Raw genomic sequence first — 14,809 nt, 5'->3', positions numbered from 1 at the left:
CCCAGTACCTTTCGTTCCAAACGCGTTATCAAGACTCAGTAGCTAAGTGGATAACGCGATGGCATTTGAAGCGAACGTACTGGGTTCGAGCCCCAGAGTGAACATAAACTCTGAGATGCAGGTACATTCAGCTGATGAGTCCCAAGTAGAGCGAGAGGCGCGTCCCGGATTCCACTGCTAGTCACTACCCACCCTTGCCTATATTGCTTGTGACCTATGGCTATATAGAGGCAATACGCACAGTATGCACATATGCCAATAAAAGACTGATCAGTTGCAGTCCTAAACATCAATCAGAAGATTTGAACAAACAATACCAAGTGAATAATAGCAGTTTCATTGTTAAGAGCTTGAATATTCATCATAAAGATAGATAGGAAAGTTATCATTGAGAAGTGAAGGGTGAACATGATAAGATAAAATTCTGAAATTGGTATGTACTGTCATAGGAACAGAAATAAAATAGTTGGGTGTAGAAGGTTTGGGAGAAGATGAAAGGGGAAGCAGATGTCTGTAAGAGAAGGAAAGTTTGAACAGAATATATTGTGAGACATTTAGATCATGGTAGAAGGGGAAGTTTTACCAATTTCTTTTTGGACACACAAACACATAGAAGTAACTGCAAACATGCCCCACGTTCTATTCAGAAGGATTCGGGAGGAAAAAGTGTCGACAGACTGGAATGAAGGATATCTTATCAAGATACCAAAGAAAGATCTGAGCAAATGTGAAAGCCTCAGAGGTATCAAACTATTATCGGTACCAGGGAGAGTTTTCAACTGTGTGTTGCAGAATTGGATGAACGATTCAGTAGATGCCAGACTCCGTAAGGATAGGTCGAGCACAGACCAAATAATGACGCTACGGATAATCGTTGAACAATCAGTCTAGTGGAACTCGTCATTATACATCAACTTCATTGACTATGAGAAAGCATTCAATAGTGTGGACAGGAGGACCTTATGGAAGCTTCTTCGACACCATGGTGTGCCTGAAAAAACCGTCAACATCATACGGAATTCATAGGACGAGATGCACTGCGAAGTCATGCACGGAAGACAGCTTAAAGCCATATTCAAAATGAGGACTGAATCCAGACAAGACCCTTTCTTCCCTCCCTTTTTCATTATTCTGGTGGCCGACTGGATTATGATGACCTCCACATCTGAAGGGAAATACGGGATACAATCGACAGCTTAGATGATGCTCTTCTATCCCATACACAACCACAAATACAGGTAAAGACAGTAGTGTAGCGGCAGCTTGCGCATCGGTAGGTGTTTACATACACATTGGAAGAATCAAGATCCTTAAATACAACAGATAGGAAACCAACCCAATCACACTTCGTAACGAAATTCTGTAAGCTTTTACGTACCTGAGCAGCATCACCGACGAAAAAGGAGGAGTTGATGGAGATATGAAAGTCAAGAATTGCCGGAGGAAGAGTCGAATTACTACAAGTGAAGAACACATGGAACTCAAAGCAACTGTCAATCAACGTCACCTGAGAATCTTCAATAAGAACGTCAAGACAGTTCTACTGTACGGAGCTGAAACTCAGAGAACTACTACAACTATCATCAAAGTGGCACAAGCACTTATAAACAGTTATCTACACGACACAACCAATTTTTGTTGGTGGAATATCGTCAGAACACAGCTCACTGTGTCTGATAACAAACCGACTTCCTTCTGAAGAGGAAATTAGGAAAAGACGTTGTATGTGTGTCGAACATACATTGCGGAACCTATCAAGCATAGTTATATTCTTACTGTGAGGCATCAGAAATTTATTACTACCATGTACAGAATCCCATTAAGCAAAAGCTTCCTCTATTTTATCCACAACTATTCGAACCATTTAAACTGTCTGGGATCTGCATCCAGACCTTGAGGTTCGCGCTACATTTGGTTGTTAATTTTCGCGTGACCAGCGTGAAGAGCGTCTTTCCTGCAACATGGGCGACTGGGGTTAGTGAATAAAAATGCCTCAAAGTTCTCTATCTTTTAGACGACGAAGATGAGAGTGATTTTGTTGCCAAACAAGTGAAGGTTGATTGGGATGACGAAGAGGATAATGCTGTCCCTGTAAGTTTCGTCAGTATTACACTGGATATTGATTGTTGTGACTAATGTATAACCAAGGAACAAGTTATTTGTAGTATGCTGTAGCTCATCTTTTCAATCACGACACTTTCAAATTCCTCTGGTTGACAGTTTTTTTCGCATCGACTACTTAACTCACTGGATGTTAGTCCAATCCAGGACATCTACCAAATCATATTACAGGTATTGAAACAAACCATATCTAAGTGAAGCATGCCAGCCGGACCGAAATCATAAAAATTTTGCAACATAGGAATATCAGTGGTCGTGGAAAATGTGATTACACTGAGCGGAGTTTTCCAAAAGCTTAAATTACAGTGGTTGAATAACCATGGAGGTAAAAACATAATACAGTAAAGCTTCATTTGGATAAACATATTATCACTACTCACTGTTCCCTAGGCCTCGTTCGTCGATTTGAATTTGATTACAATTCTATTCTAGTTAAGTAACAACTTTTTTGACTCACCTATTCTATCATAGATGACTAAAACTTACACATAGCCTGTTACTGTTTTTCGTACAATCTAACTTCCTGTTCTGTCCTCGTCGAAATACCTAGTCAACGTAAACATTACGGCTTTAGTAACATGCCATGCACAGTCAACCACCTGCAAAAATGAACTTGGCACATATATGCATCGCTACAAGTTCTCTTAGCAAATGAGCATAACAAGATAATCGAAGCGAATACCAGAGTATTGGAAGTGGTAACAGCATCAGCAGTAGTATAAGAGATTGGGTACAGAAAAATAAACATAGGTGTAAAACAATTTCTGGACTCAGTTTCTAAGGAAAGAGAAAAAGTAAGTCCACCTGCTCTATGGAGGACGGTTCTAAGCCATACCACTCAGTCTCTAACTATTAGTTATGGTACTCGTGCGGAACCCAACCAAATATCGCTCACCTACCTACACGGCTCACTCCGACAGTAAACTCATGAACTGATGCCACATCTTCCAACTTACTCCTAAACCAACTATCACCGCGTTTCAAACTAAGCGGTAGTTGGACAACCATCTCAGCCAATGAAGATTCACCACCTTATCAATCGACTTGGCATCCTTACCTAGTACTATGACGAACAAAGACGTGAATATGGTAGACCAATTTTTTGTATGAAACAAAACAACACACTGCATTTGTAAAATATGAAAACAATACATTAAGTACATCATTTACACATTTTTCTTAAATTGTCTATTGCAAGCTCTGTCGTTTTTTCATTCCTGTTGCTACTCGGACTGTATCTACTTTTCTTTCTCTTCTCCTCATGTTCTTCTATCAGTAAGAATCCTATTTCCAAATCTTGATACATACTACTTACATTTGATCATATAAGTATCACAGACCGTATTACGATGCCTAACCTCATTGTTAACTCGACGATCCGGGAATACACGAGCATTGCTTTGCATCCATTTGTGATCAAATACCAGTGATCTATGAATGTCCTCTCTTCCTAATGGTCATGCTTCACACTCGTAAAAAAACGAGCTACTGAGCAGTACACTGGTCCCTCGTCAGGCAGATGAATATCTCACGGCACAAGTAACACAAGCTGAGGAAAGCCGACCGAACTTTCCGAATCCATGCCATGACTTCGTCAGACATCAGCTTGCGAGAGTGAAGTGGTAGATACCCTCGACTACTTTACTCCCTACTATTCATGCAGACCAGTCCTAAAGCATCTTTTTGGATTGAAAAAGAGAAATGCATGCCAGGTATGTCTATCATGTTGTTTAAGGTCGACAAGAGACTGCAGTTTTTCATCAAACCAGACTACGTTATCTGCATACTCTAAGTCAACAAGCGAATCTGCTGGTAGATCAATTCCTAAAGTCAGACGACCAGACCATTATCTCTAAGGGAATGTCCATGAATAAGTTAAATAAAAATGGTGAGAGCGAACAACACTTGAAGTTGACAATTCCGATGGCGGTTCGCCACAAGCTGATTCAACCATTAGTGTCCAAGTAGAAACCTTGTACGAGGTTGATATACTTCTTTGGCACCTCTTCAGAAGACAGACACTACCACAAGTCCTCTCGAACAATAGGTCAAGGAATATAAATATGGTTGAGTGTTGGTAGGTATGCACGCGTCCCTGAACCTAATGAAGAACGAATATTTGTTTGATACATCTAGGTTTGAAATCAGCCCAGTTTCCCCGAATTCCCTTTCCATGAGACGGTAGTATTTTAGATAATATGTTAGTCAAACTGGTCTTTCTGAGGTCATGATCAGAATTTTCGTTCTCTTATTGATTAGAGCGATCAGCAACCGAGATCAGTCAGGTAGGATTACGTTCGGTTTCCAAATTATTTCTAGTGTCGCAGTCAATTTAACTGGTAAAACTGGACTACCATTTCTACAGATCTCCGCGACTAATCCGTTTTGACCTGTTTCTTCTGCTTCAGATTAAATATAACCTTATCAATCTCAATAATTTGAAGGACTTAGTCAATTTAGAATTCAAGTTTGAAGATAGTGTGTGACTGGAAAAATCTGGATACCAGTTGAACTGTCTCCACTGACTTCAGCTCAGATGATGTAGAAGATGAGTTTTACTGAAAGCCTTTTGACGTTCCCCGAAAAACTAGGCGCTCTGATGTAGTAATAGTAGCTGGTTACTCTAATGCTCAAGTAGGTAAACTAAGCGAATGACACCTGGGTAGATCTTATGGTGTCGTGGCTCAAAGAACAGATAGTGGCGACCGTCTCTTGCAGCTATGCTCAAATAACCGCCTGTTTCTTGCAAATACTAACTTCAAGCGTAAGAAAAAACATCTTTTGACATGGCGACCCCCGAATTCGTCCCAACGTTGGACCCAACTAGATTACCTCGCTAACACTCACCGAAGGAGGGGCTCGATAGAAGACTGTCGCTCATTCTGGAGCACATGTTTAGATTCAGATCATGCTCTAGTGCGAGCACCTATGACTGCGTCTTACTGGACGTAGGAAAGACACTGCAGGGAAACCTCTTAGGGTTCTACTTAATGGTAGGCAAGCTAAGAATATATTTCAGGAACAACTAGAAAAACAGTTAGGTGGACATGTAAGTTGTGCCCACCCCGAGGCAGCGTGGAATGACATCCAAAAAGCTGTGGAAATAGCAGCGATATCTGCTAGTACGGTAAACCATAAGGTTATGAAGAAATACTAGATCTCAGCAACATCTATCGTACTGATATATGCTCGAATTCTCATCCCATTTGGCTCTAAACATAACGGAGAGCGGCGTCAGCTCAAGCTCAGGCTAATAAGAAGCCTACGTTATGATCGCGAACAGTGGTGGGTAGCAAAAACAAGAGAGATGGAAAAGGTAGCACCAGTAGTCAACAGCAGACAACTGTTCAGACTTGTTAAAGAAACTGGTATTACGAACCCAACTGTCAGCGGAACTATCTCGTAAAAAGATGGACATATTATTCATTATCAATCCAGGAGATTGGATCGATGGGCGGAACACTTTAGGAATCAGTTCAGCTGACCTGCAGCCACACTTCGGTTTCCCACGACCTCCAGCCGACATAAATGGCAAGTTAATGTAAATCCTCCAACTCTTTATGAGGTTGAAAAAGCTATAGGAAATCTGAAGCGAGGGAGAGCAGCAGGCTCTGACAGTTTTACCCCTGAGATTTCTAAGGATGGCGGTCCAGTACTAGCAATGAGGTTGACTGAGGTCTTAGATAGAATCTGGGAAGTCGACATAATTCCATCTGACTGGTCCCAAACACTGATTGTACCAGTCTATAAGAAAGGACAAAAGGTCTCTTACGACAATCACAGAGGAACCATTTTGACTAATATATTGTCGAAAATATTAGCTTCAATAATGGACGCCTAAACAAAGCTCGTGAAGAGCAGACTAGAGAAAACCAGCCTGGTTTTCGACCTGGACGTGGTTGTATAGACCAGATATTCACTCTACGTCAGGTCCTAGAACATGGACACACATTCAGACGTCCCACAATAGTTGTACTTCTCGATATTAAGACGGCATTTGACTCCGTTGATCGTGAGCTGCAATCATTGGGAGCGTAAGCAAAACGAGAAAGCAACGGCGTGTGTCCCAGTGTTGTCGCGTTCCACATAAAGGAATCAAAATTCATTTAGAAGCTAGTACATCAGTTCACATGTTTTACTTGTTAATGAAACGTTAGTATGGCAATATTTTGTCAAAAAGGATATATTAACACGATTTTGTTTCATTCCAAATTTCTAACAGCAGGTATTCTGATCTTATGACGTTGAAGTATTACTTAATCTCGTCTTTATCTAATCACCGCCTGGCACATATACTTGAAATAAGTCTGCTAAATTATGCCTCAAAGATAGTATTCTTTAAGTTGATGAGGATATTTTGTAATCTAAGTAGTTTTGACGTAATATCCATAACCAACGTTTGCCGGATTACGACTTAAACTCATTTTGAAGACAGAATTATTGTTTACCGTGTGTCCAATGCAAGACTATCAGTGTAATGTCACTCCATTGGTTTCATAATCAACTTTTGTTTGTCTACTTCATCAATTCGTATTTTTTGCCATAATATTCATTCATCATCCTTGAACTGCTTTGTAGTTGAGTAGGACACCTAAACTAAGGGTAGCGAGTGAAGTGGTGGAACGCGTCCTGTTTGATAAAATGCAGAGTCTTTTAGTAGCACTGAGCAACAATGCCAGGGTGTTTGAAATGCGTTTCTCCTCCTCTAAATGCAAATTGTTGCTTCAGAGCTGGCCCGCGTCAACACCTGAACTAAGGATAGCGAGTCAAATAGTCAGACGCGTCGAAAACTTCACTTATCTTGGAATTCTGATCAGCCTTAGTCGGTTGGTGTCTTTCGAAATCTCGTCACGGATTCAAAAAACTCGTTTGGCTTTTGCCAACTTTCGTCACCTATGACGAAGGCGAGATATCCGTCTATCAATTAAGTGACGAGAATACTGCGCAGCAGTTCGTTCTGTTTTACTGTATGGCTGCGAAACGTGACGATGAAGGGTAGAGGGTAGTAATACGTTGCTAGTATTTGATCACAAATGTCTTGGAAATATTTCTCGTATCTTTTGGGATCACCGGGTAAGTAATAGTGAGGTTAGACTCAGGGTATTAGGGAATGATGGTAAATGAGTTGACGAGGTTGGGAATCTTCATCGTCTGAGATGGTTGGGTCACCTATTCCGCATACTCAACCACCGATAACCACAGTGTGAAATTCTGACTAGTTTTGGAGACGGATAGAAGAAAGTTAAGAGCGGCCAAACCGAAATGTGGCATCAGTCCTTGAAGTCACCTTATTTATTTATTTAAACACATAAATATTGGTACAAGGAAGCACCAGACACATATGCGCCGCACAAATCTCATTCGATTTGTGTGAGGGTTGTGATACTGCCCAGGTGCCCAAACTGAAGCAGGTGGTTTTCTTAGGGGGCCACACCCGGAGCCTTTGACCTAAAGGTCTGATCCACAAGGCAGTGGAGCATCGTGAGGAGATGCAGTCCCATGGTAGCCGGTGACCAACGATTGATTCATACGCCATTTGTTCCATCAGGTTACTGGAGCCCATGTGCACCATTGGTTTGGAATCAGGGTTTTCCAACTCCCATAGATGGACTTTCCGTGTCCATCAACCCGATTAAAGCTCCGGACATTCGCTTTTCGTCCTCTCACTTTCGTGAACAACACCCCTGTCACGAGAAGGCAGTAAGTAGGACTTCCCTGACAGAGGCTATATACGCGTGGCCATGTGAGAGCATTTTGAGAGGGAGAGCGGACTCTCCCCACTCTCGGCCGTACCAGGGCATTCGGGGGCCTTGAAGTCACTAATTTCTGGTCTGATCCATGTTAGTAGAGCCAGACTACATGGTTGAGGTCCATTCGACTAACGTAACCAGTGGTTGGAGATTGGGTGACATGGTTCAGAATCGATCATAGTTGCGTAGGTCTTCTTTTAGACCGTGAGATTCAAATTACTTTATACCTTTCTTTCGAAGAACTATTTCTCCCTGTATTATATCCTTATACGAAGTGTTTTTTTCTCACTACCATTAAAGTCAATGCTTCTATGAATTCGGTGTTCATCTTATTGTGCTAATGATGTATGACTGCTTGGACCAATGCATATATGTGCCTGGTCCTACGTTGTAGCTGACTGACTGACTGGCCGATAATTTTTTTCACATTTGTGTTTTAGCCAAGTTCCTGAGCCTTTTTTGTGTTGTAAATAAAACTTTTTTGATTGTACTTTCATGTATTTCAACCTAAATATTCGTACTACTTCTAGATATAACCTCCGTTCTTCCTCCTTACACTTATTTGCTTTTCAAGTTAAGTAGTAGCTTAAGATGAACAAATATTAGGCTTTACAATATAGTGTAGGGTGTCTAAACATTCGTTCCCTTACCTCTTTAAACAAACTTTCCGTCTTTTTTACCAAAATTTCGCAAGTCACTAAAAAGGAAGTAGAATCACATTTGTGTACACAGATTCATGTGATATTCTAACACTCAAGAACCTTTTCGGTTTTTCGTTTTTGTTAGTTTAATCAAATTTAAAAGAGGTCGTGAATTAACTTCAGTCCTTAAGTACACCACAGCTTTCGAGTCATCTTTGGAGCTAGTTACTAGGCATTCTATTGACCCTACAGATTATCGTGCACCAGGCATCTTGTTGATGATGGTATCAGCCATACTGGCCTAATATGTCTCTACATGTATATACCTGGTTCGTTCAACATCGAATAACGATTGCTGTGTTGCAGATTGTGTATCGGGTTGCTTCAACAAATGGAGCACTCCATAAAAATTCTGTTTAAACAAATTTCAGCTCTCAGATATTGGTATCTGATAGGGAAAAATCCTAGCGTGATAATCCACGGTCAAGTAATCCTGACTAATACAAGACTGAGTTTTGATCTGATTGTTCAATCCGCGTTGCGACAGTAAACTATGGAGGCAGTTATTGGTCTGAGTTGCATAAGGATTTCCAAAGTTTTTGATTGGTTGGGTTTTTAAGAAGTGATCAGAGACCCTAGGTATCATAGGTTAATGTCGACTGCGACAATCCGTTTTTTGACATTTTCATCTCCTATATCTTGCTTATATCTCTGTAGCGTCTGTTCATGCTTTTCATTTTGCCCCTGTTATCCATTGAGCTAACTTCCATTTTCCTTTTCCTGACTACCTAACGTCAAACAAACCCACTTTCTTATGAAATTTCGCGTTTTAATTGTTGGTTCAGTAATAATCTCACAAATTTAGGCTACATTTTTCGCGTTATTATTAGGATTCTTGGGATGCAGAACCACCTAAAGATTCAGTGACATCTAAACCGGCTGCTCCTGCTAAGTTATCGTTATCTGAGCGCCTGAAATTAAAAGAAGAACAGAAGAGAAAGGGAAAAGAAGAGAAATTGCGAAGAGAGGAAGAATTAAGACTTTCTCAACCTGTTACAGAACTGCAACGTGAAAAGCTTGCCGAAGAAGCAGAACTCGGGCTGTTAAAAGATACCTTTGGTTAGTGTAAATGTAAAATAAACATTCGTTTTTTCATAGGTCCTTCTACTGTCCAGAGTAACGATAAAGAAACAATTGATTCATGTTGTCCAAAAACTAAAGAAGATTTCAATCACTTACACTCACTACTCGCGGCTAAGATCACAACTATACAGGCAAGTAGCTTTGATCCCTAATGAAGTAAAATAGAAATCCCCTCATTTCACAGCGTTTGCTGAGAGTTTGATTCGTGATCTTGTGATTGAAAGTAAGTCGTCTTTTATTGTAGTCTAATACGTCATTCTTTTGTTAAAGTGGAAGTTGACGCCCTCCGAACAGTAAATACTGTAATAAATGCGTTAATCAATGAGAAACAAAAGCTTGTGAAGGTACGAAACATTAAATATTTTACATTTTGGATTTGGTTTTATTTTCAAAATCATACGTTAGTATAAATGCTTATTTATAGAAAAAAATAGTGAAAAATTGCTCACCATACTTCTTGGACGGTGGAGATGGCTTACGTTTTGACTTGATATTTTTCAATAATTATATTAGTGTGAATACACAATCATCTCTATGGTCACTGTGTGTTATGGGATATATGATGGGAGTTCTTTGAGAAATCACGGACTCAAGAACCATAGCAAAAAGAATGTTTGAAACTAATTTATGACAAGCAAATAACTTTGGTACTGACACCAATACACAATACACTGATGATTGTGTAGTGTCTAACTTCTAGTTTTGAGATTTTAGACAACTAGTGAATTACTCACTTATCAAGTAAGTCTGGATTCATATTCAGAGCTTTGCACCACATTATGTAAGAGCTGCAAACTGTATTAAGTGGGATGATGTCCTAATCCGAAACTTAGTTTTCGAAGTAAATTCCTTAGTTTACTAAGATACTGCTCACAAGCGATAAATAGTAGCTTGGCTTACTTCATAGTTGGAAATTGAGTAGCACAACTGAAGAAAGTCAACGGCTAATCTGTATACGGTAAGACAGAAAGCAATTATCTAAATAGACCCCGGCACAAATTTGCCGTGACCTAAGTCGGCGTGCTGCACCAGTCACGATAAAACAGAAAAACCAGATAAGTAACTAAAAAGATCGGAGTAATGTGGTAACGATGATAAAAAAAAAGAATAAACCTTGCAAACATGATCTAAAAATACAGTCGAAGGGTATGTGTGAAAAGATGCTGAAATCCAAAATTGAAGAGAAGATAAAAGGTAAGTGCATCTGCGTGATGTTTGAGTTAATTATTGCATATATCGAAAACTCAGTCTAATTATTATATTGCTTCAGTCAATGGTTCACTTCTTAGTAATTTTAAGTCTTTCACTTTTCTTGTTCTCACGAAATTCTTTTTAAAGAGCATGAAAGTTTCTCAAAATTGAGGGTGGAGGTCGGTTATGAATAAGGGGAAGTCCTATTCACAGCCTTCTCGTGACAGGGGTGTTGTTCACGAAAGTGAGAGGACGAAAAGCGAATGTCCGGCGCTTTAATCGGGTTGATGGACACGGAAGGTCCACCTATGGGAGTTGGAAATCCCTGATTCCAAACCAATGGTGCACATGGGCTCCAGTAACCTGATGGAACAAATGGCGTATGAATCAATCGTTGGTCACCGGCTACCATGGGACTGCATCTCCTCACGATGCTCCACTGCCTTGTGGATCAGACCTTTAGGTCAAAGGCTCCGGGTGTGGCCCCCTAAGAAAACTACGTGCTTCGGTTTGAGCATCCGGACAATATTAAACGCTCACACCAATTGAATGATTTATGTGGTGCATATCTATTTGGTGACTCCTTATACCAATGTTTGCGTTTAAGTAAATAATAAATAATGAATACAGTGATCTTTGGTGCTGTCAGAGGGTATGAGGGCAGTTATCACTTCCCGGTTTCTCACACCGTGGAAGGGTTCTTCTAGGGGTACTTGAAAAGGAAATCGGGTTAGGGATGATCTTAGAGACCCGAAGGCGTGATCGCATTGTCCAAAGGACAGCCGCTTGAGGACGGTCACATGCAACCTTTTTGTGAGTGATTTTTGTGTTAGCTTCGTACTTGTTGGGACCTTACCGCCGGAGACGGATATCCGTGTGTATTTTTAGGTTCTATCTTTGCTAACTCCACTCTTCCTTGTGGGAAGGCAGCATCGCTGTTATGCTGGTTGTCTGAAGGAGACACTTTACTGCCGTCACACCTCTGTACAGTCAGCAGTACGACTTCGCCTTCAGACCTTGGATTTGCTGTTGTTAGTCTTACCGCTCTTCAACCGACCTGTCTGGCATGGTAGTACCTTGAGGAACGATTGTTCCAGCCAGTATAGCTTGATTGGTTCATCACGATGGGCAAGCTCGACCACCACGTCAAGGTAGCAGCAACCAATGTGTTCACAAAAATATATTCTTTACTCTCTGTCAAGTAGAATCGTTGTACACATCCAATAATCAATTTTTTTGTATGGAAAGTATAGTATTTCATCATCTTAAATTTATAACATGGTAGTTTAACATAAGATAAAATATTCGAATTCCACTCGATCTATTTTGCAGGTATATCATCATATGTTTAGTTTATTAACCTATATTATGTATTGATTTAATATAACCTATAAGCACAGGTTTAGGAATATATGTATATTTCCTGTAGTGCTAGATATTTGGCAGAATATGAAACACACAGCACTCACGCTTAGATTTATGTGTAAATAGTGAACCTTTATATGTCGTGTAATTATGTATTTTTACTTAATTCAGTTGTCTTTTCTACTTGCCATTATAGAGTAAAACAAAAAAGAAAACGAAAGGTAAATTATTAGTGGAAAGAGAAAATGATTATCAGTATGGTGTTGATGATGACGCTCTCCCAGATGAGTATGATGATTTTATGTGAGGATGGGTAATTAAACATCATTGTTTTTTATGGAAAGTTATTTTCCTCTCAATAACCATCTCTGTTACTATTTTTTCCTACACTTTGTTATTTCTTCAAAAAAAATGGAACAACTATTTTTCTTACATCAGTAATTTGTAATTAAAAAATAAGGTATGCTATAACTGCTTGAATTGATATATGGTTTGTATATTGAGATTTGTGCATACTCTAGTTCTGTACTGTTGTCAAAACTTGTACGATTTACTTTTCTTGTACATTCTCGCTCATGGTATCTTTTATATAATCGTATTTTTTTCTGATTAATAAAGCTCAGTATGGTGTTAATCGAAAACAATTTAATAGTGCGTAGGAACAGAAATGTTACTCTCCTACTCCCTCCCGTCGGAATATTTTCTTTTTCTTCCTTAACACTCCGCCTTTAATGTAGGTTCGGGTAGTTTTACTTTATTTATTTAGCTTTCAAATTCTGTAATTGCATTAAATTTTTGCTCTATGAATTTTACACATGAAAAGAAACATAAGAACTAACAGATACTAGAAAACGTTCACATATGTTAAAAAATAAACAGAACACCGATTCACATTTCTTCTGCCTTCAATTTTGCTTTTCAAGTGAAATCCTTTGAATATTCGTTTGGTTGCACATTGTTATATTTATTTAATGATTGTTAGATTTAAGGTAAAAGAATATGTGGAAGTAAATCTGCTTCAAAACAAAGTTATCGAGTTAGTTGGTCGTTGTTTTTTGAAAATGCCATGTAGTGAATATTTAATATTCAGTTATTGCTAGAAGTGGGGCTTACAAGATATCTAACAAGTTAATGATAGCATCAAAGTTACGTCTTATTAGCTCTGTTTCAAAATAGACGGTAGTCATTTTTTATAAAACACTAATATCCAGATCAACGAATAGAAAAATTACCTCATTTACCTGAAATAATTTGATTACAAATCATGTACCGGAAAATTGTCATTCATATTTATCCTACATGAGTATGATTTTTTCACTAAGGAAAACACTTTATCATTCTGACTAGCTGTTATATGATATCGGGCTGTTCAAAAAAAGCTTATGTTAATGGGTCGGTCTTGTGAACAATCAAGCACATTGTTTCATTGCACATCACTGATCGGTCAGCATCGTAACAAGCTTGATCATTCCCAAACGCTTCTTCATTACATGTTTGCGTAAGATCTGATGGAGACATTGTCACCATGTTGCGACATTTGAAGCAAATTCTTGAACTTTGGGCGCTATCAAATAACACAAGTCGCGCAACCTCTAGGACTCTCGTCTAGAGAGAAGGTGAGTTTTTAATATTCTGGTTCATGGTTCAATACTTACGACCAGTAACTCATCTTACGGATTACTAGTGAGAGAAAAAGCTTAACGTTACTGCAATAAAGCATCCTTGTGACAGTGTCACGGTCAGGGAAGTCCTACTCACTTCCTTGCGGCAGGTGTTGTTTACGAAATCGAGAGGACGATAAGCGAATGTCCGCGCTTTAACTGGGTCGGCGGATATGGAGGATCCACCTAGGGGAATTATGAAACCCTTATTCCAAACCAATGATGCACCTTGGTCCCAGGATCCTAAGGAAACAAATGGCGTATGAACTTAGTGTTGGTCACGGGCTACCATGGAACTGCATGTCTTAACTTTGCTGCACTACCCTGTGGATTAGACCTCTAGGCCAAATGCTCGAGTAGTGTCCCCCCTACCTGCTTCAGTTTTAGGCGCCTGGGCAGTATACCAGCCCTCGCAAAAACTAAATTAAGTGTGGCGCATATATATTTGGTGCCTCCTTGTACCAATGTTTGTGTGATTTCAGTATATCTCCAACTGTATGAGAACTGGTTTTCTTGTTTCCCATATGTTAATTTCTTCAGTTGACTGTTGTATGGGTAACCAGGCTGTTAGCGGAACATAGATTGGATTAAAGCATGTTCCATGCACGGTTGCGTTGGCGCACGCTGATTGGCTAATTTTTACTCAATCAGCGCTAGTCGATATTTGGAGAACACTCTAGAATCTTCCCATGTAAAAACTATAAATATACTAACGTATTTCTTTTGCGTTTCTTCCTTCCATCTACCCTTGTTATTTAGAATAAAATTTCTTTCCTGTTCATTCGTGTTCTGATTTCGAGACTTGTCGAGTGAATTTGTGTCCAAGAATACTAAGCAATAGGAATGGCTGGGTCGTAATAAGAGAAATTATAACACAGGCAAAAGACACCAGTCTAAAGGTTAGGTATTGAAGAATTCAGGTAATACTGGTGCATAG

At 39.5% G+C, this 14,809-nt stretch overlaps 1 protein-coding gene across 1 annotated transcript; it reads left to right on the top strand.

Moving 5' to 3' along the window:
* The first annotated feature begins 1,888 nt into the window (after positions 1 to 1,888).
* Positions 1,889 to 13,231, top strand: Smp_012980 (hypothetical protein). Its single transcript, XM_018799288.1, has 7 exons — positions 1,889 to 1,974; positions 2,015 to 2,091; positions 9,403 to 9,631; positions 9,671 to 9,786; positions 9,821 to 9,878; positions 9,926 to 9,999; positions 12,408 to 13,231. Exons 1-7 carry the CDS (start codon positions 1,962 to 1,964, stop codon positions 12,516 to 12,518), a joined length of 678 nt encoding a protein of 225 aa, XP_018651091.1. The 5' UTR covers positions 1,889 to 1,961; the 3' UTR covers positions 12,519 to 13,231.
* The last annotated feature ends 1,578 nt before the right edge of the window (positions 13,232 to 14,809 follow it).

Source organism: Schistosoma mansoni, chromosome 3 (genome assembly GCF_000237925.1).
Source record: "Schistosoma mansoni strain Puerto Rico chromosome 3, complete genome".
NCBI classification, from domain to species: Eukaryota; Metazoa; Platyhelminthes; class Trematoda; order Strigeidida; family Schistosomatidae; genus Schistosoma; species Schistosoma mansoni.
Note: the sequence above shows the minus strand (reverse complement) of the source record. Positions and strands in the feature narration are given on the sequence as shown.

Coding starts and splice junctions, on each gene's coding strand:
- Smp_012980 (XM_018799288.1), top strand. Junction 2,092..9,402: donor AAGAGGATAATGCTGTCCCT/GTAAGTTTCGTC, acceptor CGTTATTATTAG/GATTCTTGGGATGCAGAACC. Junction 9,787..9,820: donor CTAAGATCACAACTATACAG/GCAAGTAGCTTT, acceptor GAAGTAAAATAG/AAATCCCCTCATTTCACAGC.